This window comes from Ochotona princeps, chromosome 3 (assembly GCF_030435755.1).
Source record: "Ochotona princeps isolate mOchPri1 chromosome 3, mOchPri1.hap1, whole genome shotgun sequence".
Taxonomy (NCBI): domain Eukaryota; kingdom Metazoa; phylum Chordata; class Mammalia; order Lagomorpha; family Ochotonidae; genus Ochotona; species Ochotona princeps.
In genome coordinates, this window is record NC_080834.1 from 89,088,082 (window position 1) to 89,114,540 (window position 26,459).

Below are 26,459 nucleotides of genomic sequence, written 5' to 3' on the forward strand. Positions count from 1 at the left end.
TTGTGTTCACAGAGAACTGTTAACATTGGGGCTGATGATGGATATTGGGGACTCCACAAAGCAAAGCAAGTGCTTGATGCTTGATTCGGATATGTCAAAGTCAGGTGAATTTTAGTTGTGTACACCAACTTCTTAGCATCCATGCCTAGTTGCTAAACAGCAGATCATACATTTAATAACATTAAACTTGCAATTATTGTGTTTTATCTTAAGTTGAAACTTGGCATGCAACTGTGAAAGTAAGTCTCATTCTTCTGATAAACTAAGGAGAGACTGACAAAACATGCCTAACAGGTAGCAGTGCAGCAAAGTATACTTTGCTGCTTGTAGTTGAGGGCTGAGAATGGGGAGTATGGTTAGTAGGAGTCCAGCCTGGGTATACCTCTCTGCTTTTCTCTAATCCAGACTAGCATTTTGCTGTGAAATGAAGGGACTGAATTAAGTGGCTTCCATGGCTTAGCCCAGCTGATTAAACCGTACTGGAATTGTTCAATGGGTAATCCAACACCTTCTCTTACATGCAAGGGACTTTCCATTATCTTAGTTTCTAGCTACGTATAACTAGTAGATAGCGTCTCTATAGCTTCTCATATCCTAAGGTCTGAATCTGTTCATTAATGAAATCTTTCAAAATAATCATTAGCTCCCTTGTATGAAAGGGAGCTGATTTGGCCCTGATTTGGCCAAAAGGCAAGGTTTTAGACTTCCTAAAAATAAGTGATCCTGTTACCTTTCTCCCCACCCTGCATCTCACCTTCAGTTTGTTATGGGTACTCCTCATTGCGTCTCTCTTAGCCCTCTTCTCGGCCTCCACCCTTCCCCTTCTCACCACTTGTGACGTTCCAACTTGCTCACCCTAGATCATCAAATGGGAGGTCCCATTTAGGTGTGAATATACCCAGGATGTTAGAATTGCCCTTTGGAAGATTGTGAACCTCCCAGGAAGCAGCAGGACCATAGGACAAATTTACCTTTGGAGAGAATAGCAACATGACTTGGAGTATGCATGGAATGTGCCTCTTCCACTATACTCAATGACAAAACTCAGAAAGGTTTCATCAAGAAATGCTTCATTTCCTGAGATGATGTACAAAGCCAGAGGGAAGCACTTTGCTCATAAAGTTAACTGCATAACATATTGCATCATAGTAACTTAATAGTGAAATGGCATTGCTTAGTTCTTAATGTTTCTTTAAAAGTTGTATTCATCTCTGCGTGAACCCCAGACAGTCACATAAACTGCTTGCTTAGCTTGCTTTTCTCCAGTGTATTTATGTGCAGTTATTGAAATGGTGAGAGCTAAGGCATCACTGTAGAGCAGCTGAGGTGGAATGTTCTGTCACGTGGCAAGTGCTGTAAGATATTGTGCTCTAAACTCATCATGCCTTTTTGATGTTTGATGGAATGATACTGATCAGGTGTATCTAATCTGTCATCTTCATAAGCTTCAAATTAAATGACAAAATAGAGGTTATTATCACCTTCAACAGTTACATTCAGATGATAGTAAATATCTCCTTCAAAGGTGTGAGTTAATATGCCCAACACACACTAAGCCTTTCTTTTAGTTTGTTGCTCCCCCCACCAAGTTAAATCCCATAGAGCAAGTGTAGGGTTTGCCAGCCAGGAACATACTGGAATCTAGAGCAGCTGCCCTGAGTTGCCCAGCTAAGGACTGAACTCATTAGAATTACCCAGGAAGCCTTTCTGGCAGTGCAGATGCCCAGGTCCTAACCACAAGACCAATGTACAGCCCGGTGTGGAGAGCACTCAGTTGGGTTTTCCAAGACTATTTCTTGGAACAAGGTCTGATGCTCACTCAGTTGTTGCAGTTACAGAGCAATTTGGGGGATCACTGTATGCTGTGATTGCTTCAGAAGTTTTCAGTGTACCTCATCAAGTTGTAAGACTGGAAATGCTGCAGTAAAGAAATCAACTTATCCCAGCATTTCCTGAACTTATACAATAGGTAGTATTGGAATTGAATTTTGTATAAATCCAACCAAGATGTTGTCCAGCATTAGTTTAGGGGAAGGGAACCTGCTATAGACTTTTTTTCAGTGGAGGCTTGGTGAGGAAAGCACCTAAGGGGTGAATGAATAGTGCTCAGAAAGTATGAGATATGTGTTTACCTACGAGAAGGTGGGTTTAATCTGAGAAGCATTGAACTAGAGCAGCGCTGTTTACTACATGCCCACTGTATACCAGGGTCTGGATTGGGGTCTGTGTTGATGTATTAATCCTCACAGCTGCACAAAGCTACTTAAAGATGAAGGAAATGAAGCTTTGGAAGACCCCTGTAGGCCCTTCAGGTGAAGTGTGGTTTTTCACCCTGGGCTTGATTGTGGGAACCAGGAAGGTAAGATATGGCATGAACAAGGTGGTGAGCTCCCAGTGTTACTGTGAAAAGCTTTGTTGTACAGAAAGGCCTTGGGCTGCACATTTAGTTCACTTTATAGTGTTTTCATTTCCTGAGCATTTTACACTAAGCATGTTCCCTTGAGTTTTTGGTAACTACTATCACAAGTCATGGTGTTACTCTATTGAAATTAGAAGGATGACTAGAAAATTACCAACACTGTCTTTGTGGTGATTATCACTCCTGTAGCTATTAAGGCCCACTGCTTGCTGAAAGTTAACATGTAGTGATCCAGCCAGTTGGCCATGCATAGGGTCACAAGTCAAGGAAAGTGGGAAACTCTTTGAGTCATCACTTTGCAACACCTGAAACAGAAATGCTGTTTTATTTGCTTTGTGGAGTCATAACCCAGGCTGTTTTATCATTACTCTTGGAAACAGGACGGCTTGTACCACATTCCAGCTCAAGTGCCTAGAGTGGGAATAATACGTGGGTGATGCTGTGCTGATATGGTACAAACTGAGAACTCTTATCTTTAGAGCCTAGGAGGTCCCCAGACTACCCTTTCTCCTCTTCATTTCACTCTAATATCTGTTTTTGACTCTTCCTTGCTTTAAGGCTGTTTTCTTCCACCAGTCCTTGTACTTGGTGTATAGTGTTTACCTGCCCCACTTGTGAGGCCATTTGAATCCCTCTCTCAGGTGCTGTTCTGTTTCTCCTGGCTCTGTGCTGAGTATCCATTTAGTGTCCTTACAGAGATTTAGGTTGAAGGCTGGTGGGAGAAATCATGTGAAGGGTATCTCGTCATTCTGAAAGAAACCAATTCTGATTGTGCTGTGTATTACATAATTCAATATTCTTTATTTTTAAAAAAGGACCATGTAGAGCTTTAGTCCAAAGAGTAAAAAATTAACCATAAAATTATGTGTGTGTGTATATATATAAAAATATAAATGCTCATGTTTGTATTTTATGTATACATGGTGATGAACCAGATTGTCTTTGCAATGAAAAAGTATGTTTTCTTTTGGGACTTGAAGCAAAATTGATCCTCAGTTGAAACAGTATGCAGTATATTTTTCTATTTCCATTTTTAAAGTCATATTATATTCATATTAACTTAAGTGTGTTACCTGCAGTGCTTTTTAAAAGTACCAATAAATATAATGCTGTAACCTTGCAGGTTTGCATTCTTAAAGCCCACATTTTTTTTTATAATTACTCCTGATTCATGATTCAGGTTGGTTTGCTCTAAAATTTGCACATTAGGGGAAAGATGATATCAAGTATAGATTTTTTAAGATTTATTTTATTTCTTATTGGAAAATCAGATATACAGATAACCAGCACCCATATGGTATTCGGTGTATTCAAAGTGAAGACTCTAGCTTCTAGGCTACCATACCAGGCCCTCAAATAAAGATTTTTTTCTCAAGATTTACTCAGAAGAATCTCCTAGCTCCTGGCTTCAGATCGGAGCAGCTCTGGCCATTGCAGTCACTTGAGGAGTGAATCAACAGACGGAAGATCTTTATCTCCATCTCTCCTCCTCTCTGCATATCTGACTTTCCAATAAAAATAATCTTTAAGAAAAAGATTTATTTATTTATTTGGGAGACAGTGAGACTGGGCAAGAGAAGGAGAGAGGGGGAGAGCGAGAGCTTTCATATACTGGTTCATTCCCCCAAGAGGTGGGGCTGGGCAAGACTGAATCCTGGACCTGGGAACTCCGCCCTGACCTCCCACCTGAGGGACAGGACCCAAGAACTCACACTATCATCTGGTGCTTCTCAGGTCATCACAGTGCTGGATTATAAGCAGAGCAGCCAGGATGCAAAGTGTCTCTCCAATATGGGATGCCAGCATCACAATTAAGGGGTTAACCCACCATCCCACGACAACAGCCCCATCACCAAATATTTTAAATGACTTTTATCTTATTATTAAAAATTTTTGAAGAAATATTGAAATTAGAGTGACATCATCTATGATCCCACCAATTAGTGAATTTTGTTTTCTAAAGAGAACTTGCCAGATATTTTTAATTAAATGCTTATCATTTTTAAACTCCCAAAACATTGGAGGGGAAGCAGAAACAATACATAAATAAAATTCACGAGACTTGTAGTCAGTTGTAAGAGACACTGAAGTGTGTGGACAAGAGGAGTCAAGTAAACTAAGCCAAATAAAAATAAAAGGTGTGCCTCTACTTTGGTAGCAATGGTAGTGGAATAATGCAGAATCCCTTTTAATGTAACACATTCATTTGATTCTTAAAATAAAAATTAAATAGAAAAGTGAATGTTAAGAATTCTTCTCCACCTGTACCTTTTACTCTGTTCCTTCCCTAGTTCTATGGTAATTCCTTCTATTTCTTGAGTTCAAATAAGGTTATATATTACCTTCTAAGTTGAGAGGTAGCATGTTGCAGACAATCGTCTATATCTTGCTTTTGCTGCTAACCTGGAGACCTTCCCTATTAAAACAGAAAACCTGGTGATTTTTTCCTTTGCTACACAGTATTCAGTATAGTGCATGTACTATGTTGTAAATAGTTTTCTTCACTATATACCATCCTTTGCCATTTTAAACAGTGTCGCTGTTGGTATGTCATAAGTGTAGATACAAATATAGGAAATTTTCTAGGATTAAAATTGCAAAGTTGGAGGCTGACATCATGGCACAGTGGGCTAAACCACTGCCTCATGACATTGGTATCCCATATGAACAATTTGAGTCCCTGCTGCTCCACTTCTGAATCAACTCCCCACCGATGTATTTGGATTAACGGCAGAAGATGGCCCAAGTGCTTGGGCCTCTGCCACCAAAGTGGGAATCCAGGTGGAATTCATCCGATTTGGCTCCAGCTCTGCAGCCATTTGGGGAGTGAACCAGCAGATGGATGATTCTCTGTCTCTCGTCTGTAACTTTGCCTTTCAAATAAATAAGTGTGTTTTTTGTTTTACAGTTTGCAGAGTCAAACTTAGAAGTACATTTGTGGTTTTGATAGATATGACAAATTACTTTTGTAAGGATTACAGCATTTTCCATTCCTGTCAATGTGTATCCCCAAAGCCACAAATTATTTATTTGAAAAAAATTTGTGTGGTTTTTAAAAACCAGATTTCATTCCAGTGATTCTGGTTTGTTAGAACTTACATCTTCTGAACTCAAATACATTAATGCATTAATTTGCTCAATATAATTATTTCTTTATTGTTAACATGAAAAAAGAGCTGTGGGATAGATATCTACCCTAGAAGATGATTCAGCTCAGCTTTGGAATATTTTATGATTTTTTCCCCCACTAAGTCTCCTTTCTTCTTGATGTCTTTATCATAAAACATTAAATTGAATTGCTAATTTTTAGCATATACTCATTAATATATGAGCGGAAGAAGGAGCTTAAAAATTAAAGACAGGCCAATGTGGAACTTATTTTTTTTCCACTTTTTGAGTTCATGAATGTTATTTTATTTTGTTCTTTCTTTATATCTGAATTTTTAAAAGTATTTATCATGTGCTCAGATCACTCATCTGGAAAATAAGATTTGTGGTTGATAATAAAATAGGACTAACACAAGTATATAATTTATTTATTTTCACTCCAAGAAGTGAAAGTGAAGTAATATATTAAGTAGCACTAATTTGTCAACTAGCATACATTTTAATGAAATTCATTCTGGCATTAAAAAGTATACCTTACACATGTCATTTAGAGTGGAGAAGGCACACGTAAGTAAGTTAGACTTTACAGTTGAACTCGCCTTAGTGGTGCTCCCTTTTGTGGCTTAAGCTTCCATGGTTTCATTGACCAATGGTTACAAGGATAAACCATTCTTAAGTCTTAAATTGTGTGCTGTTCTGAGCAGCAGGCTGTCGCTCTATGTCCTACCCAGAATTGAATCATATTCATACTACATATGCTACCCATCCCATGGCATTTGAATGTTACGGAACGAGAGGTCACGTTCACATAGCTTTTATCACAATGTATGGTATAAATGTTCTCTTTTTTAATTGTTGATATCTTACTGTGTCTGGTTTATACATTAAATTTTGTCCTAGGTATATGTGTATAGGAAACTCTATGTCACATCCAGCATCCAGTGCTATCTGCACTTTGAGGCATCCGCTGAAGGTCCTGGGTGCATCTCCCATGGGTAAGGGGGACACAGCTCTACTCTAAGGGCCAGTGTGCAGAGGTGTCTGATGCAGCCTTTCTTTCTCCTTGCAGCATCTTCCTCAAAGAGCTGGAGAAGTATGAGCAGCTGCCTGAGGATGTGGGACACTGCTTCGTTACCTGGGTAACCAGCCTGAATTCCTCCCCCACTGCCCATGCTTCCAGGGTGCATGTAGGTCAGCTCTGGGTCCAACCTGAAACTTGGTGTTGCCAGCAGTCTCACATGGGGCGAGCAGATGCAGAGGGGGGGTCACGAGTAAATCTGCCAGAAACAACCATCCCCAAGAGCATCCTTAGATGTCACATTTAAGCTCCAGCCTATATTCTCTAAGAATTTTCTAAACGTGTTTCAGGAGGGCAGAGCAAGACTACCACTCATGGCCGAGGAACCATGCCAGCTTAGCCTACTAGTGACACTTGTTATTTGTGCTGAATATGGAATTAGAACTTTTGGAAACCATCTAACCATTCATTACACTTTTTCCTTAATAGAGAAGGACAGGCTGCTGGGGTCTGCATCCCAGCTCTTACCTGTAAGATGAGTGCCCACCATCCTCCTTGGTGCTGTTACCATGGGTACCAGGTTCTACTCATGTAAACTGAAGCATTAGTCTTCACTAACTCTTTCTGAGCTTGGATACTCTTAGATGTGAGTGCAGTGATCTCAGGGCAGGCCACAGCAGGACACTGAGGACAACTTAATGTGGAACTCTATGTCCAGGGGTAGGAATTATGCTTTCTAATGATTACTTAATCATAACTTTCATTTAGAATGAGCTGATTACCTTTCAAAATGTCTTCACAATTCAGTTGTGGAGTAGGCAGGGCTATGGTTATGTTTTGTATTTGAAAGGCAGGACCATCTCAGGTAAGGAAGGTTGATTAGTCCACTGACATCACTAATAAACATCACTCCCAATTTATTAACAACTGGCTCTAAGACAAGCTTTTTTACAAGAAATCTTCATGTTTAAAAAAATGTGTTTGTTCACCTGAAATGCAAAGTCACAGAAAGAGAGGCGGGGAGAGGAGAGAGAAATCTTCCATGTACTGGCTGATTCCACAAACAGCCACCAGAGCCACTGGGCCATTCCCCCCTCACACTAGTCCAAAGCTAGGAGCTTGGACCTTCTTCCAAGTCTGCCCATATAGCTGCTTTCCCAGACAAATTGAAAGTGGAACTGCTTAGACTGGAAGTGGTGCCCATACGGGAGTCCCATGTTGCATGCATGCTCTAACTGTCACAGCACACACCAACCCGGACGTGCTCCTGTTCCTTCAGAAAGTCTCAGACTGCCATCTTATGTTTCTACCTTGAAATACATGACCCTACATTAAGGTTCACATTAGGCCTAGTAAGTAGTTTATGAACCGTTTCACAGAAAGAATAAAACAAGATTAACCAAGAGTAATTTTTAAAAATCCTGTTTCATGCGATTTGGAGATTTTTTTTTGCAATCAACCAAAAGTATAACTTATTATCCTCTTTTAGGAATGAAAAGTAACCTTCTAGGTAGTACATAGCTCCTAAAATTGGTCTCAGAAAACCTTTAGTGATCTTTTGCCAAGAATTATTCCAGAGTGACTTTCTAAGTCTTCTAATTTTCAAATATGAGTGTAGTGCAAGGGTGAAAGGTAAAAGGAGTTGTTGGTCATCTACTGAAAAGCCACGGTTACAGTTGAGACCAGGAAGCCCAAAGCCACCATGCCTGGGCTTTGCCTCTTTCTCACTGTGAGAATTTGAAGTTGTTAAGCAGGTCTGTGATCTAGTTTTCTCAACTATAAAGCAAAGATAATGATCAAACTCACTGTATAAGGGCCTCATGACGACCAAGTGGACCCATCTGTATGTATCAGGTTGGACAACACTGCCAGCATAAATGAAACCTCTTAGAAAAAGACATCATCGGGCTTGGCAGCGTGGCCTAGTGGCTAAGGTCCTCGCCTTGATCCCATATGGCCGCTGGTTCTAATCCCGGCAGCTCCACTTCCTCTCTAGCTCTCCTCCTCTCAGTATATCTGACTTTGTAATAAAAATAAAATAAATCTTTAAAAAAAAAAAAAAGACATCATCCCAAATGTCCAAAGGCACTGAGGAAGGTACTTGGTGACCAAAATATCCACCCCCTTTCCAGTAGCAAGTATATGTAGACTAAATCAGAATGTCCTTTAAAATAAGCAGTGAAGATTCACCTCGCCTGGAGGCTCTTGTCTCGAATAGCAACGTGGTTAGAAATCACAATTCGGACCCTGTCCCCAAAGGTCAACTTTCTCTCTTCTCTCATCATCATTTCTGACAATAATAGTGTAGCTGATTGAAATGTTCTACCTAACTCCCTTTGATGGAGACACTTAGAACACAGTGCCTTCAAGATCATACTTTATTTTCATTATTTGTTTTTGTGTTTAGAGAAATTCCTGGTATTTTCAAGATGGATAGCACAATTATAGGTAATCTGAAAAAGTGGGAAATTTCTAAATTTTGTTCAACTTTAGAATGCATTATAAGTTGGTTTTCAATTTCTTTCTGGAACAGAGTAGTTTTAGAGTAAACTCGTTATCTGCACACCAATAGAACAACATCCTAAAGTCTATTAGGTGCCTGGGGTCTGGATGCACACAGAACACTTGCCACAGACAATCCAGGCACCAGTTTTGATCGTGCATGCCTCGTGGGCCTCAAGATGCAGTGGACAGAGGGGAGCAATCAATAAGTGCTTATCTATTCTTGTCTTTGCTCTTTTTAGGCCGATAAGTTTCAGATGTATGTCACCTACTGTAAAAACAAACCTGATTCCAACCAGCTGATCCTGGAGCATGCAGGCACCTTCTTTGATGTAAGCTGTGGGTTTCCATTCTTGAGCGATTGATGACCTAGCAGGTGGAAATGCTACTTTGCTTTGGATAATGAGTGTTTATCTGTTTTTCTTTATTGGTCATTCTAAACTTTTATCTCGTAGAGAATAGATAAAAACCAAAATCAGGGGGTTTATTTGGCTGGGTTTTTTTTAATGTTTGATGAATCTGTTATTTGACTTCTTATGGGATGTAGTTGCAAAAGGTGATCCAATCAAGCAATTAGCATTTTCTTTATGTTTAGAGCTTACTGTTGCCTCCCTTCCAGTTATGTATACAGTCTACCTTATTTGTTGATCAGTTTTTACCTATATCATCTTAACTGCGGTGATTTGGGATAAGGCAAATTTGTCTTCATGCCTGAACACCAAACCATTATCAGAAATTCCATGATCAGAGGAGACCTACAATGAAGTAGATGTTGATCAAGATGTTTCACTTCTTCATATCTGCCTCCCTCAAAATAGTGGTTCTTAGAGTCCAAAAACCAGCCATGTCAACTCACCTGGGAATGAGAAATGTGAATTTTTGGACCCCATTCCAGTCTGCAGAATCCAATTGTCTGGAGTGGGAACCAGTTATCTGAGTTCCCAGATGCCCACTGGACTCCCACTGAAGTCTGAAAATCATTTTTCAAATGCAACTGCTTCAACATTAGTCTCTCCTGGGAGCTTTGGAACCTGATACTTTGAATCCTATGCTCCAGATTCTCATGTGGCTTCCCTGATGTGTCTTAACCATTGGGAGTTTGAAAAAATTTCTATGAGATAAATATGCATACAGATTTCTGCACATCTGCTACAATAGAAGCCAAGAAAAGAGAGAGCGCTGACATTCCTTATTGGATTGGGGAAGGGAAAGACTTTGTTTTGATTTCAATAATTTCACATTTTGATTAACCATGATATTTGCATACACTTAGGAGAGACAGTGTGCTATTTATGTTCTTATAGGCGTGGGTTTCCAAAGTTTGCACCAGAAATAACTTATTTTAAAATTATATTTTTCCATGACCTTTTTGAAGTACCATTATTATTGGGCAGTAAAGAAGTGAGCATAATTAGTAAATTCATCACCTTAAGCTTTTATCATTTCTTTGAGTGATTATATTCAAACAGTAAAAAGGATGTTAAATGATTTCTGAGTTTTTCAATGAGAATACATTCCTGTTGGTAATTAATGGGATATATCTACTTAGAGCTGGTCCCCAAAGGTGGCACCTGTTGGCTACCAAGTGAATAGAATCAAGTGAATCATTGCAGGATGAACAGAAACGAAAGATGAAATTGGAAAAAAAGGGAAGGTTGAGTAATAGATGAGAGCAGTGACAGCTACTCTAATAGTCACAGCAGAATGGACCAATAATTGAAACTCATTACTTTTTCAAGACTGTCAGTCAGTTTTTCTGCCTACCTACTTTCATACTTTCCATTTGTAGCTACCTATTATACTCAAGATGGCATACTAAGCCCACTAAAGAATACAAACATTTACTCATGATTCTGGCACTCAAGTTTACAGAGCAAACCTTCTGTGAGTATATTTCTACTTGACACAGCCATAAAAGAAATGACACAGCTTGTCTCTTGTTGCTTGGCAATACAATGACATGCTGATTAGGAGCAGACATGCGTAAAGTTTTTAAATGGAGCATTAACATGAAAACCTAACTCCAGATGTCCCAAACTGGAATTTCTAGGGGTGAATTTCTAAACTAAAATCAGAATTTATTAGATATCATATTGGATGCTCTATACCACTAGTATCTGATTGAAAATGTATTTTCTTTCTGGTATTTCTGGTTGATCATTCACCAGTAGTTTCCCGAAGGGTCTTTTGAAGTTTTTCAATGGATTGTGCCCTGTTTTCCATTTGGCATTTTTCTGACATACATGCCCTATGCTCTGAGCATGTGCTTCTTATCTTCACTTCTCTATGCCTAAAGTGTTACTACACACCCACACTCCCACACACACTCACACACGGCATTCCTCTGTCCTTTACAGGTCAAATGGTGCTTCTTGCACAAATCCTTCCTGTGCTTTCTACTTTGTACCTGTGTGATAGCACTTGTCATGACTTGCCTTTGGCACATTAACAAAAAGTTATACATGCATGGCCCTCTACCTTGTGAGACCCTGAAAGTCTGATTGTATGCCTGATGCATATTTGTACACAATTTAGTGCCAGGTACTCAACTGTGTTTCCTGTACTCTGTAAGCTTTGATAAATAGACCCCAAATTACTCATCCCATTCTCATACAAGTGCCTAATATGTCCCTAATGGTTTAATTGAAAAGGCCAAAGGAGGCCGGAACACCAGTACAAGTTCATCAAATGTGGCCTGAAAGTGAGGGAAGGGAGAACAACAAACTTTCCTGATTGTTCCCAAAGCTGCCTAAAAAGCATAATCTTAGTAGGAGCTTATATCTGTTCTGTTGGAATGATTTCTGTTAAGTTCTACACTTGGGAACTATCTATGCCAAGCTCTCAAACTTATAACAGATAAAACTTCAATAAAAGCAATTTGTTACCATCCATTATAAACACAACACAGAAAACCAAAGCCCTAGAAAAGCACACACATTCATGTGATCCAGAGTATTGACCTCGTGATTTGTGGGTTCTGCCACCCCACACAGACTCCTGAGACTGATTGGGTTGATCTAGTTCCTGGGAGAGCCCCTTCTAAACTGGCTCACGTATAGTCTTCCCTCAGCTAACCTATTGCAGAAGAAAGAGCATCGAAGTGCATTACTGCCTGGGATCTCATGGTCCCAGAACCACATTTAAATGTCTATATTCTCTTTGTATTCTCCATGGGAATCCAAAGCTCCCAAATAAACTCACAAGGTTAATCTGTCCCAAGAGTCAGGCTGCCAACTATTTGCCCCATCATCCTGAACCACAACATACCTCTAGGGAAGAGGCAATTGAGTGGGAAATTAGTACTTTCTAGGAGGGTTGACAGGAAATGAAGTAAATTTTAAGTTCTTATTCCCTTTTCTTCACCCTTCTCCATAGCCCCGTAGCAATTCCTATCTAGTATAACTTTAAAATATTTCCTATATTCCTCCCAGGGCTTTACTCTACAAATTCTAGCCAAAGGCAAGTCCCCACATTTTGTATCTGGATTTCTTTAACCTAGCACCTTTACTGAGATACAAGTCAGTTTATGGTTTGTGGTATGCTCATACATTGGCACAACCATTCCTGTCATCAGTTTTAGGGCCATTTTGTCACATCAGAAAGCAAGCCTGCCTCCTTAACTCTCACTCCCTATTCTCCACCATAAACACTTAGCCTGAAGCCACATTGATCTACTTTCCATCTCCACATGTCATAGAAAGGGAATCCTATGATCTGTGGTCTCATGTGACTGATTTCTTTCACTTAGCACAGTGACTTCAGAGTTTATGTCATTTCACGCACAAATACTTTATTCCTTTTTGTGGCTAAATACTGTTATGTTGCATGAACATGCCATTTTGTGTTTCTGCTTCCATAAGTTTGTGGACATTTAACTTGCCCACAAGTAGACACAAATTTTCATTTATCTTAAGTATACCCTTAGGAGTAGAGCTACTGAATCAAAAGGTGACTTTACACTCACACACGTGTCTTTTGTAATAACCTCCTCATTTGCTAGTCTGTTTCCCCAAGCTTCCCTCTCCAATGTTACTATTAGGTACATACTATTCTTTCTGAAGCATTGCTTTCTCCATATCTTTCTAAAACTTACTATCAAATCCTAATTCTTTTCTTCCTGACTCACCCCCCATTAATGACTAACTGATCTTGCTTATCTAACAGTTCTTGTTTGTTTTTACATTTTCTAGAATCTAGGTGTACATCTGTACTTTCAGACATGCCCCTCATTATCATGGAAACACAATGACTATTTCAGCCAACATATTTTTTGTTTGATGTTCTCCCTTTAGAAAATGTTCTACCTTTAACTTTCTACTTAACGATCCTCTGCCTCCATGCTAAGCCCCAAATGAGGCATTATGGCTGCTAAACACCCAGACCACTCCCAATACCCTATCGTTCTTTATTCTCTAATTTATATGAATTGAATATTCTTAGTTAGATTCTAAGTCTTTTGAAGGCAGGGACTGACATATACCTTTTTCTGACCTACGTATCCCTTTGACTTTCGTAAGTAGGAGACCATTTTGAGGTAGGATACAGATTGGATTAAAAGGAGCAACTACAGGCACAAACATCAGTTGCTGGCCATGACCTTAGCCTGACCATGAATGATGAAAATGGTGACCCTGGAAATGGAACGATTTATTACCAGGGATAATGGAAGAGAAACAGCTAAAAATAGCGCAATGATTTTTAGCTCAGGAGACCTAGGGAACAAGGGAGGCACCATTTATTGCAAGGAAAAGTTTGTAAGAAATAAAGTGACAGTCCAAAGTTGTGATCTGTTTAAGAGGAGGGACAGTGACAGAATCATGTCCTTGTGCTACTGAAGGAGACTGAGAACGACTCGGGAGTTCTCAGAACAGAAATTGGTGCTGCATCCTTTGGCTTCCCTCTATCCCTATCTTACTTTGTCATTCATTCGTCTCCCTATCTCTGGACTGTCTCACTCTACTTCTTCACCTCTCCTTTGCCCTCCTGTTTGCTTTATAACCTTTTCTACTTTTTGTTGCATTTATTTCCTTCCTCATTTTCCTGTTTAATTTCACAAATCCAATTCTTTCCAACAACTTTCCCCCTTTTTGTCAAGTATCCTATATTCTCTCTACATATGCACCTTTATCTTTATTGTGTCTACTCCTGTCTCTCTATCCAAGGACATTTCTTTCATATTTGTCCATCTTTTCCCTTCTTTTCTTACCCTGTTGACATACACATATAGGTTCCTCCATGTCTAACTGTACCTTATTCTCATCCCTCTAGGAGATACAGCAGCGGCATGGTCTGGCCAACTCCATCTCTTCCTACCTAATTAAACCTGTCCAGAGGATCACCAAGTACCAACTACTGCTAAAGGTACTCCTCTCCCCTACCTCCACTACCCTATTGACCAGAGCAAGAGAATCCAGTGTTTCCTTTAAGGATGCAGAAGCTCCCAGCTGAAGACTTTTTTCTGCTTAGAACTGAACCCGCACTGGCATTGCTGACTCCAAACTTAATGTCCCATTCTATGGAATTCTTGTCAGCTGTTTGGGATGGAAAGAGGCGAAATGGAAACAAGAACAAATTCTGATTGTTTTCACACATCCCCATCACTGTATGATTTTTTTTTTAATATTTTATTGTTATTGGAAAGCTGGATATACAGAGAGGAGGAGAGACAGAGAGGAAGATCTTCCATCCGATGTTTCACTCCCCAAGTGAGCCGCAACGGGCCGGTACTGCGCCGATCTGATGCCGGGACCAAGAACCTCTTCCGGGTCTCCCGCGCGGGTACAGTGTCCCAAAGCTTTGGGCTATCTTCGACTGCTTTCCCAGGCCACAAGCAAGGAGCTGGATGGGAAGTGGAGCTGCCGGGATTAGAACCGGCGCCCATATGGGATCCCGGGGCGTTGAAGGCGAGGACTTTAGCCGCTAGGCCACGCCGCCGGGCCCATCACTGTATGATTTTAATGATTATCACCCTTGCATACTGACAGACTCTGAAATACTTTCTGTTCCTACTCCTGCATGAATTTCTCCTGGTGGTCCTTGCTTTACGTGGAATTGAGGGTCATAATTTCAAGGGCAATGGCACTTCATGCTGCTACCTACCATTGCTTTAGTCTGTAAGAACATGAGATTTTTGAGAGAAAATTGTTGAGAAGCACATATGAAAAATGCAATGGTGAGGCAGGATTTGGTACGGTGGGTATATGATGCCACTTGGGACAGCCTCTTTCCATAATGGAGACCCAAGTCTCAACTCTGCCTCCAAGTCCAGCTTTCTGCCAGTGCACATCCTTGGAGGCAGCAGGTAATAGCTCAAGTACTTGGATCCCTGCTACTCATATGAGAGTCCCAAATTATGTTTTCACTTCTAACTTTGGCATGACCCAGGCCCAGCTGCTGTGGGTATTTGAGAGATGATTTAAGTGATTTAAGATTTCTTTTTTCTCTCTCTTTCTCTACTTCTCTTCCTTTCAGATAAAAGGTTTTTTTTTTTTTAATGACACTCTGACATCTGCAAGATTCTATTTATTGTAAGTTCTTTTGAAGTAAGCCAGAGATTTGTATTTTCTTCCAAAGTCTTTAAAAGTCAGATTATCACATATAAAACACTATGTAATTTCATTTTATTCTTCTCAGATAAAGATACAGATATTCCAAAAACAGTATCTTCCCAGAAAACCTGGGAAATTGATATAATAAGAAATTAGATATTTAATGTAAGCTTATGTTCATTTATAAACTATCAATTTTTGCTCAATTTAAATATTTTGTCCATTGCTCTTCAAATTCAAAGGGAAAAGGAATAGTGGGGACTTGTAAGTTTTGTAATTTTCAGCTTCTGTCAAGATACACTGTGGAATCTCCCATGTTCTAACTTTGTTGAACCTACAGAAGAGTTGGTTTCAAACCAGGTCTCTGGGTGTGTAGCCCTTCGCATCCCACAAGGTCTCCCTGGCTTAGCAGTTGTGGTTCCATGATGAGAGTCATGGGGATAGTGGTAGATGGGAAGGCAGAGAGCCTATACTGTGCTCACCCATTCTGTCCTTGGTCTGGGCCAGGGCCAGGGCATATATCAGTATTTCCCTTTAGTCTTCTTCCTGCCAGCCTCCTCCTCCTCAGCTCCTAGAACAGCCTTTGTGCTTCTGCTTCTGGCATTCAAGCCTTCCCGCCCTACAGAAGTAACTTGGAAAATCACCTGCCCTCAGCTTTTATGGAGGGCGGGTGTGAGAAATGACCATGTAGAGAACGTCTTGGCTGTTTTGGCAGAACTACTTTTGCTTGTGTGTTTTGCTTTTGTGTTTCCCCCTGTAAAGAGTAGGAACTTCTGATAGGATCCTAGGATGGGGGGATGTGGACGCCTTTCTCCTGAAAGATTGATGTCATTTATCCACCAGTGTACTGAGTGCCTAATTACTTACATGGCAGGCTCCTTAGCTTCGATTTCTGGGTATAATTATGTGCTCCTTCCCTATCACACTTGATGCTTGACTCTTACAAATTATTTTGCTTGGGCTAAATGACTTTCAGATTGATTTTTTGGTCTTTAATTTATGTATCCCAAAGCCTTTGCAGGAATTGGTGGGTTGTGAATTTTAAAAATCCAATACTGATTCACCTATCTGCACTGTTAGTGTCTTAATTAAGATGTGCTTCTAAGAGAAATACAGCTTTTCTTCTCTTCCTCTTAATCCTATAAAGTTGAAGTTTCCTGGGATGAAGTATGTGAAGGTAGAATAGGCCGTATAGCACTTGGAGGAGCAGACTCTGGAATTGAATGTTTTAGTAAGAAATGCCTGTGCAGGTAACCAGGAGGTGAAAAAATAAGGTAATGGGAATTTGATTAAGTAGACATTTTAAAATTATTGTTATAAAAAAAGGAGATAGTTTTGACCTTTTTGAAGTATACTGATGGCAGATTGCCTGCTGAATGAAAAATCATTTGCTGAGCTTTTACTATAAATATATGGCATGTGATTTATTTTCTTCTTCAAGTCAGTTTTATTCCAAATAAATTGATGTTTAATTACCCTGTCGTCTGGGGTTCATCACTTTAAGTGTTTGCATGAAAGTGGAAACTACCTGTCAGAGTGTTTATACTCCATATGTCAATCTGCTCTAGCTGGCCTTTTGGAGTCTATGTTAAATCTAGTGCCTTCTCTTTGTTATGAACTGTATCAAGGCCCTAAGGAGAATTTATTGGCTCTCCTCGTAGATGGTGGGCTTGCTTAATTGCTTTCTCTTGCACACTGAAGCATGTTTCTTGTTTCTCTCTTATGTTCTGCCCTCAAGAGTTCCTTTGATGGTGCATGAGAACAAGGCTGTGGGTTAAAATTAGGGAAGGAGTAGGGGCAACAGAGAACTTCAGGTCAGTAGAAGTAAGCACAGAATTCTGAACAGTGGTAACTTGGAGCCAAGGAAAAAACATAGGAAGACCACTGACTTCTATCCGCCTGTGTGTGCTCCAGGCAACTCACCTCTTCCTTGTCCACAGGGGAACAGCTCCCTAAGCATATCTTGATATACATCTAATCCCAAAGCAGAAGTGAAACAGAAACAAGCCCAGCACCGTCAGTACAGCTCCAAGTGCTTTCCTGCAGCACTGGGATATGCGCTGGCCCAGCTGAACACACACAGTCTGTAAACCCCGTAGGTCACATTGTATATCTTGTCCAGATGGGAGCCATTCTGGTCATAAGATAGTCTTAGTTTTTGCTTGATAGTTGCATAGCTTATGTGACACTTTCCAGAGAGCCATGCCTCTTAAGCCACACATTCCAGGTTTATTTACCAGAAGAAGCCATAGACAGCCCAGATGTATCCTGAGAAAGCATTGTGTAGATAAGTACTCTCCTTGCAGTCAGTATCATTTGTTTATCTTCCAGAAGGCCTGTCATCTTTAGCATGTTTACAAAATTTGATCTGGTGAACTGTTTTGTTTCCCAGAAGTGCCCTCTGAAAGAGAGAGCATGGATTGCAAATATATTGCCTAAATGTTACTTTCCAGCATCAAAAGTGAGCAAGATCAGTAACCCTTAAACGAAAAATAAGAAGTCATCAATCCTCCAGTTTTAGCAAATGACCTTATGATTGCTAAGATAGTCAGGCATGATTTATATGCCTGATCTATATAATCAGGTACTGTATATCTGTTACAGTAATAATGATGACTGGGTCTCTGAACACAAAAGAGAAAGAAAGGTTCCCCAGCTCCACATGATGTAAAGTAAAGCAAAGACGCTGGGAAGTCTCGTGTGGTGAAGGATGTAGGGAGACAGACTCAGTGTAGTAGACGGACTGCTGAACTTTGGTGTAGTCTGAGACCTGCTGCATGGCTTAACCAGATTATGTAAATGGGGAAAGCTGTTCATCTCTCCTCATAGTTTCCTCATCTGGCCAATGAAAACGCTAGTCCAGATTTCTCTCTGTTGGTCTCAGTTTAGGAGCTCCTGATCCATTTGACATAATATCTTTTATTTTACTTCAATGTTAAACTTGCCATATACTTAACTTAAGGGTTGCTCTAAGTGCAGTGAAAATCAACATTCCAGTCAGCAGAGGCTTCCAAGTATTCATGAAATGATGTCAGTAGTCTTTGCACGGGGGCGTATCAGAGCTGTGTGTTCTGTAGCCCACGCTTCACCACCTCTTATTCTGAATCCCATGACCTTGCACCCTTGTTCGTGTGCTCTGCTTTGGGTTGCCCTTTTCCAGGTGATGTCCCAGGTGCTGACTTATTGTTCTGGTCTTTTGGGAATTGCTCTGAACTAGTTTGGACTGTGGAAGCACAGACCGGGGGCCAGGAGGGAGGAAGAGGATTTGGATTCTTTGGAGATGATGTCCACTTTCTTAAACCAGTACAGAAAGTGAAATTGGTATATAATTTCCTCCATAGGTTAAGAGGTAGAGGGTTGGGAAGCTGAGGGAGATGGTTCTAACTGTGTCCATACTTTTTCTCCCCCAGGAACTTTTAACTTGCTGTGAAGAAGGAAAAGGGGAGCTCAAAGATGGCCTGGAGGTGATGCTCAGTGTCCCAAAGAAAGCCAATGATGCCATGCATGTCAGCATGCTGGAAGGTAGCCGTCTTCCTAGTCCTTCTGGGGAAGTTTCCTCCATGTTTAAAATTAGGGTGTGGGCATGATAGGGCAGTGGGGAGGTGGCATAAAACCCAGCAAGCAACAAGGCTGACAGAACAGAAGTGGTGATTGCCATGTAGGTCTACAGGGACCAACTTGGCTAGCACCTGCCATCAGGAAGGATCAAGCCTAGATCATGTAAGCTGTGTGGACACCTGGCTTCACAGAAGCTGATGCAGACCAGACCACTGACTTTTCTGTAGTTGTGCCAGAGCTCTGACTCACAGTGGTCCTGTTAGTGTTTATATTGCCTTAATATAAGGATGAGCTGGAATCCCGACCGCAAATATACACCACCATCTTCAGTCTTATACCCCCATTTCTCTATCATGATAAAATGTAAATCACATAAACTTGCCTGGTAACTGCTTTTGAGAGTGCACTTCAGTGACATCATGTTCATTTGTATTTATTCCTTCCTAGCAGCTTAGGAAAGCCCAGCCAGATGTCCCCAGTTGGACTTCAGTCAGGTGGAACACTGTCCATAGGAGCAACACTCCAAGAAGGCGGGTCTTAATGATTACAAAACAGTTGGGCAGAGCAACCAGATATGCTGGAATGTGTTGATAAATTAAGACTTAACATTCCATATAATTTATCTAAAAAATAATAATGTGTTAATTAGAAACAAAAAGACTTGACATTCCATTCTGGGCTGGCAGACAAGAAATGGATATAGCCTCTTGCTCCATCTAGCCCTGCCACCCCATCACCCCTACCACTTAAAACACTTGATCTAGTGTCAATCCTTCCTGGACTATCCTTAGCAGATATTCTTAGAGCAAAAACATCGTTGGTTATTTTTTCCAGTTTGAATTCCAACCCTCTCATTGTATTCCTGTTGTCACAATTGCTACACCCTTTCTTTTCTGATTTGTAGGTACCTCCACTCCCGTCACCCCAGGGTCCTCCTCAAATAAGGACCCTACTTCTGTAGCCTGTCCCTGTTTGTAGTCTGGTTCTAGCTATTCCAAGTGTGTGAGGTGGACCATTAACAGCAGCCCTGGGAGCTTGTCAGAAATGCAGATTCAAGCTACAGCGCACTCCTACTGAAGAGAATCTCTTGGATGGGGAGGTAGGGACAGATAGCTCAGAACCTCTCCAGGTGACCCTTGTGCACCCTGTAGTGTGACACTCTTAAAGACCACAAGTGGTGTAAATACAGCTGATGAAGTCGTGTGACAGCAAGGAACAATCAAAGGAAAGTATGCTAGGAATACCTTACAAGAAACAGCTAAAAACAAATAAAGTGGCACCAAGAATGCTCCATCAAGCAGTATTTGTCCTCAGCCCTACTCAGAGATAAGTTACAAATGGTGGGAAGCTATAGAGGAAGAAGGCACTACAGGATTTGCCCTTGTGGAGGTGCCAGGCTGAACAGCAGGTGTGGGAGAAGGGAAGGTTACAAAGGACCAGTGTAGACTCCTCTAGGAAAAAAAAATTTGTTAAGAGATTCCACTAGTGTTAATTATGTATATATAAGAGTTTAGGACCAGGGTGGAGCTAGATTCAGTCTTTAGAGATGTCTCTGTAAAAATCCAAGAGCTTCTATAGCCTGCACAAAGAGAAAAACTCTGTGAACATGAAGGTTAATTATGAAGAAAGACTTTATCCAAGAGGCGAGTAGAAGGTGGCAGCACAGAAACTCCACTGGGTGGACATGGTATTTTTCAGGGTTCGACGAGAACCTGGATGTGCAGGGGGAGTTGATTCTCCAGGATGCCTTTCAAGTGTGGGATCCGAAGTCACTGATCCGGAAAGGCCGAGAGCGGCACTTGTTCCTCTTTGAAATTTCCTTGGTTTTTAGCAAGGAGATCAAAGACTCTTCAGGACACACGAAATATGTTTACAAGAACAAGCTACTGGTAGGTGGGACAGGTGGGGTAAAAGGAGAGACTCCCTGCTTGCATAGAACCCTTGGGCAGGAAGGGATCTTGACATTCGCAGCTCCTCTCTCACCCTGCCTCCACACCAGAACCACCCTGGACAGATGCCACTGTCTCCTATTTGGAAAGCTCCCATCCTCACCTCCCATCTCTGCCCTTGATAGAGTTCACAGTATTTCTTTCTGTTTGCTTTTAGCACCTCCCTCTTCACCTTCCCTCCCTGGTACCTGCTAATTAGGCACTGTGCCTGCAGGTCCTGTCATCCTGGGTAGATGAACAAAATATCCAGTCTGTTGAAGTTTGATTGACAGAAGCCCCTCCCTCGGTCCTCTCCTCTTTGTTGCCTTTCCCTTCCCACCCCAGCCCTAAGTTTCCCCACTGCCCTCCCCTTCCCCGCCTCTCACAGGCATTTCCTGTCTACAGACCTCAGAGCTGGGTGTGACCGAGCACGTTGAGGGCGACCCCTGCAAATTTGCCCTGTGGTCTGGGCGCACCCCGTCCTCCGACAATAAAACAGTGCTCAAAGTAAGTACTGCTCTCTGCTCTGGGGCAGGACTGGGGTGAGGAGATAGACCCGGGAAGGTGGAAGGATGTGGACCTGGTCTGACCCCAATCAAGAGTGTCAAGCTTGTCCAGTCACCAGCATAGCTGCTACCTGTGGGAAAGCAGGAATGCCTGAAAAAATTCCTGGAAGACAAATGGGCTATTCATAGAATGTTAGCAGTAACTTCAAGGAGCAAGTTTGTGAGGGCTTCTTGTCAGTATGGGCCTGTAGGCCAAGCAAGGTGTGGAACATCCTGACATATTGATGTGCCGATTGGTAAATAAACACTGTTGTAAATGCACCTTGCCCCCCCCCCCGCCCCCGTACCTCTGCAGGGTCTGGCAACTCAGTGTTAATCCCTGACCCAACCGTAGCTTTCAGAGACACTACTGAAACCTCAAGGCAAGTGTCAGGGTTGACCTATGCCTTATAGATGATGAAATGCTTTTAAAACATCTCCCATCCAACTCCACAATGAGTTGTTGAGGGTCATAACCTGTTCTAGGAGCTAGAGAAGCACATCACAAGAGTAAAGTGAGAAATAAACTCTCCAAACCCTTGATGTCCTTGCAAATAGCAGACAATGTCTGCAGGAGGAGGGTAGGATGGAAGTGGAGGGGGTTGGGTTTCTCAATCTTTCTCCTTGTGGCACTCCAGGCCTCCAACATTGAAACTAAGCAGGAGTGGATCAAGAACATTCGAGAGGTGATTCAAGAGAGGATCATTCACCTGAAAGGAGCTTTAAAAGAGCCCATCCAGCTCCCCAAAACACCAGCCAAACAGAGGAACAATAGTAAGAGGTAACGGGCGGCTCTTCTTCCAGCACTGCCTGCCACATTTGCTTCCAGAAGTGTGGCAGGGTGCCCTTTGCTTCTGCAGGGATGGTGCATGTGGCAGGTGACTCAGTCTCCACAAAAGGCCAGTTGCTGCAGCTTTAAGCACCTCACCAGTTGCTGTCAATTAAATTCAGCAGGGCTTGCGTCAACACCTCTCATTTGGTCAGCACTCTGATGGGTGCTATGTGAAGATAAAAGGAAATGTAAAATGAGTAGACTCCCTCACAGATAACAGGAGAGTCATGCCTCACACATGGACCGTTAGACAGGAACAGGGATAATACCATCCACAGAGGTAACGTATACTGTAGGACTCCAAAGAAAGGGGAGTTTAGGTGTCCCTAGAGTGGACTGTCTAGGAAAAGCCTTGAATCAGCTGTGAGTGGAAGGCTTACTGGATTGATCAGATAGGGAAGGGCTTTGTGCTCCCTACCTATAGGCTGGTGAGGGAGCAATACCACCACAGCTTCTGCTACAGCCCCCACAGAACCCTCACCTCCATTCCCCTGAGCTAAGCAATGTCATCAATCAGAGAGCACCTTTCTCTTGTATCCTTCTGGACCCTTCTGAATCCAGGTTTCCTTTGAACAAGTGGATGACTTGCCAAGCATGTCTTCCTCGAGTCTCCAGATGATGTTCACATGTACAGTGACTCTCTTTGAGGATACCTTAAAAGAAAACATACAAAACTGCACATTACAATTTTCAAACCAATACATAGACACAGCATTCCAGGGAGGGCATGGCATGGATCCTTCCCCTCTTCATGAATAGTATCAATCTAGAGGGTTTAATGGGCCCTTTGACACCAACCAGGATCAACATGATAGGGAGGACTGCTCCAGAAGCTATGAAAGCGCATTAACCCTGAGAAAGGTGATTATGGCTGCTGCCAAAAGAGGGGTGTGGTTTTAGCTCCCAGGCCTGCATGGCTGCCAGGACAAGGTCAATCCTGTAGGACTGGGAGGAGGACAGTTAGATTGTGTTAGCGAGGGATCATTTTGAGTCCAGTTACCTGTGTCCAGGTAAGTGTTAGGCTTAGTTTAGCAGTGGAGATAGACCTTGCTTCAGGAGCCCTTACTTGAATAACAATGATAGAAAAGAAACATTCATAAGAACAAGTTGTCTAGGACCATGGTGAGAGAGGACACTCAGGTGAGGTAGCCCCTCTTCCTAAAATAACGGAGTTTGAGTGTTTCTAGAACATAGAAGGATGTATCTTGGATATTCCCTTACCGCTTCTCTGCTCCTGTGAGAAGAGGGAAGGAAACTTTAAAAACTTGACAGAGAATAGCCAGGTCATGTGTAATCGCTAATGGAGGATCACAGGCTAATGCCTGACTCTCTGGATATGGGGACAGCATTTCCAACAGAGTGGCTTGGCTTGAGAAGTGCCACCCCCACTCCTGGATGGGCCCCCTCTTCTCCCTCCCCAGATCTGGTTAAATCTGCAGCAGACCAGAAGGGCCCTTAGTGGGCCAGAACAGCAGGAAGCACAAAGTACGGCCAGCTCTCAACTCTGCAAAGGGCGGGGGCCGGGCCCCGAGCATCCAAAACACCAGATGATCTAAAAGTCTTTTATTTTTGGTTTTGAAATGTGTTGCATAATTTCTTTTTCCAGCAGATTTTCCTTCCTACGAATGTGTAGCTTATGTTATTGAAGTAAGTTGGCATTTTCCAAACCCACGGCGGTGGTGAGAGACCAGACAACTTAGGAATGTTCTGGTTGGAAGAAAATACTTGTACTGATGAATTGACCTTGTGTGCACACATAGGTGCATGCATGGATACCTGTGCGCATCCATGTGTCCATGTATACTGATGCATGTCCCGATTTATAATTGTTTATATTCCTGAGATCAATTCCTTACTTGTGGTATTGTGCCCATGTGACAAGAGGCTCAGGCATCAAGTTCCTCTGTCTCCTCATGCCAGTATGTTTCCACAAGCAGCATCAGAGCTGTGACATTCATGAAAACCCCCATGAGAAGAGTTGCCACTTCTGTGCTGATCCACCCAACCTGTGTCTCTCATCTCCCCCAGCAATTCCTGACACAGGCCATTCAGCATTTGCCAAGTACACCTTCCTGTGGAGTCCCTGCAGGGTTGGGATATAGTTCTGAATTTGGATGCTAGCAAGAACTTGTGACTAGCACAGCTATGTGGTCCAGGGGCTGAGAAGGGGGTCCGAAGCCCAGGTGTGTCCTCAAAGGGCAGCCTTTCAGGCAGGTACCCTGGAGTACAGCTGCCTTAAAAGCTGCTGTGGGATCTGTGACCTCCAGTCTTTGAGAAAATGCCTCAGCCTGCTGAACTGATAAGAAATCATCACAAAGAAGCAGGAGCTCAACAAGACCCACAAAAACGAGAGCAGTAAACTCTTCCTCAGCATCAGATACTTCCAAAGACAGCCTCTTCCAGAGAAAATAATCCTACTCCAGTTTCTTAAGTAAAAGAAGTACAAATCCAAAAACATGTGATCAGTTTTGTTTTCTTTGTAGGCCATAAATAAACCAGCCTCCCTCCTAGTTAACACTAAGCAGAAAAGCTTTTTGAATACCCTGAACCCTGAAATGATGGTAAATAACCCAGGCAGCTGAGTAGAAGTCTAGGTGAACACATCCCCTCACACTGCCCATTGTAGACCCGTTCTCGGTTAAAACAAAACATCATAAAAGGCACCCTCTGCAGTCAGGGCCAGAGGAAGGGGTCATTTTGCAAGCAGTTGTCAGCATGATTATGTGTTTACTGAGTAGGATAGAGAATCACTGAGAATCCCTTTAGCAGGATAATTTTAGACAAATCCCTGCTAGATAGTGGCAAGGTTCTGTTCTGACAGCCCAGCTGGAAATGCTTGTGTTTTCTAAACCCATAACGGTTCCTCCCACCCCCACCCCTGTTTTTTTCTGTCTTCTTCCTGCAGGGATGGAGTAGAGGATATTGACAGCCAGGGTGATGGCAGCAGCCAACCTGACACCATCTCCATTGCTTCTAGGACCTCTCAGAACACAGTGGACAGTGACAAGGTAGGACAGAATCCCCGCTTCCTTCCCCCAGCACTGCTTCTTGGTTTAACTGCCCCTGGAGAGTTGCTCTCTGAGGAAGCTCTCCACCTATGGAGCCAGTGGTCTCTTTAGGGCAGCCACAGAAAAAAAGAACAAATGGAGAGAGTCGGTGTGGCTTCTCGTTGCAGGAGAGTTGAACTCAAGTGGAAAGGGTCAAGGGTGAAAGGGTCGAGGCTTCTCTTTTGGAGATGCCCCATGTGGAAAGTTTGGGTTCTCTGGCTTCTGGGACGATGGACCTCAAGAGAGGCTGAGATGGGAAGGGTTTTCTGAGAGCTTATTGGGTGTGACCGGCTCCTATTGATAATGATTTGACTGGGGCTCATCCCTACATTAGAGCACAATCAGTGATTTGGGAAATGGCCACAAAGGGGTTGCTTGGTAGGAGCCTCTTATCTGAGAGATTCTAGTCCACATGATGCCTTCCTCTGGCCAGATTACTTGAGCTCAGTTTCTCAGAGACAGAGGGGACAGAAAGTGGTATGTGAGGCATTAGGTAGGGGATATAGTCGTCTGACAGGGAAGTCTAGTCACCTGCTTTCCTACATCTAGCAAGTAAGCAGAAGTTAGGAGCTCTTGAGAGTTGGGAGAATTAGAGTGCAGCAGTGACTCCATGCATTTGCTCAGATTTGGCAAGAATGCAACCACCAGAATTTGCAGGAAAGGGAGGAAAGGTCCCACGCCTAAGTCTGTGCTCATTTACCTGCCCCAGGGTCCAAGGAAGAGAAGGCAATCTCTTGCCACAGATTAGTGATTTATTATTGGAGTTATTGATTTTCAAACACTATCTGCCCCTAGTTTATCCAAACCTAGTAGTTGACCTGTTCCTTAAAGCCTCAGGCGATGGGCTATTCCCTGCTCCATTTTGTTTCCTGGGTCATGGATATTTATTTTTAAACATTTCTACATTCACTAGACCTTCATGAGTCTCTCCTTTTGGGGAAAGGAAAGCCACTG

General features: G+C 42.2%; 1 protein-coding gene across 10 annotated transcripts in view; it reads left to right on the top strand.

Moving 5' to 3' along the window:
* Positions 1 to 26,459, top strand: part of KALRN (kalirin RhoGEF kinase) — a 712,406-nt gene that overhangs the window by 486,524 nt on the left and 199,423 nt on the right. For all 10 annotated transcript variants that reach the window (XM_058662003.1, XM_058661996.1, XM_058662002.1 and 7 more), the window contains exons 26-33: positions 6,597 to 6,666; positions 9,290 to 9,379; positions 14,316 to 14,408; positions 19,006 to 19,117; positions 20,852 to 21,042; positions 21,487 to 21,588; positions 22,265 to 22,407; positions 25,364 to 25,466. In XM_058662003.1, the coding sequence (XP_058517986.1) occupies positions 6,597 to 6,666; positions 9,290 to 9,379; positions 14,316 to 14,408; positions 19,006 to 19,117; positions 20,852 to 21,042; positions 21,487 to 21,588; positions 22,265 to 22,407; positions 25,364 to 25,466 (904 nt within the window). The remainder of the gene's footprint in view (positions 1 to 6,596; positions 6,667 to 9,289; positions 9,380 to 14,315; positions 14,409 to 19,005; positions 19,118 to 20,851; positions 21,043 to 21,486; positions 21,589 to 22,264; positions 22,408 to 25,363; positions 25,467 to 26,459) is intronic.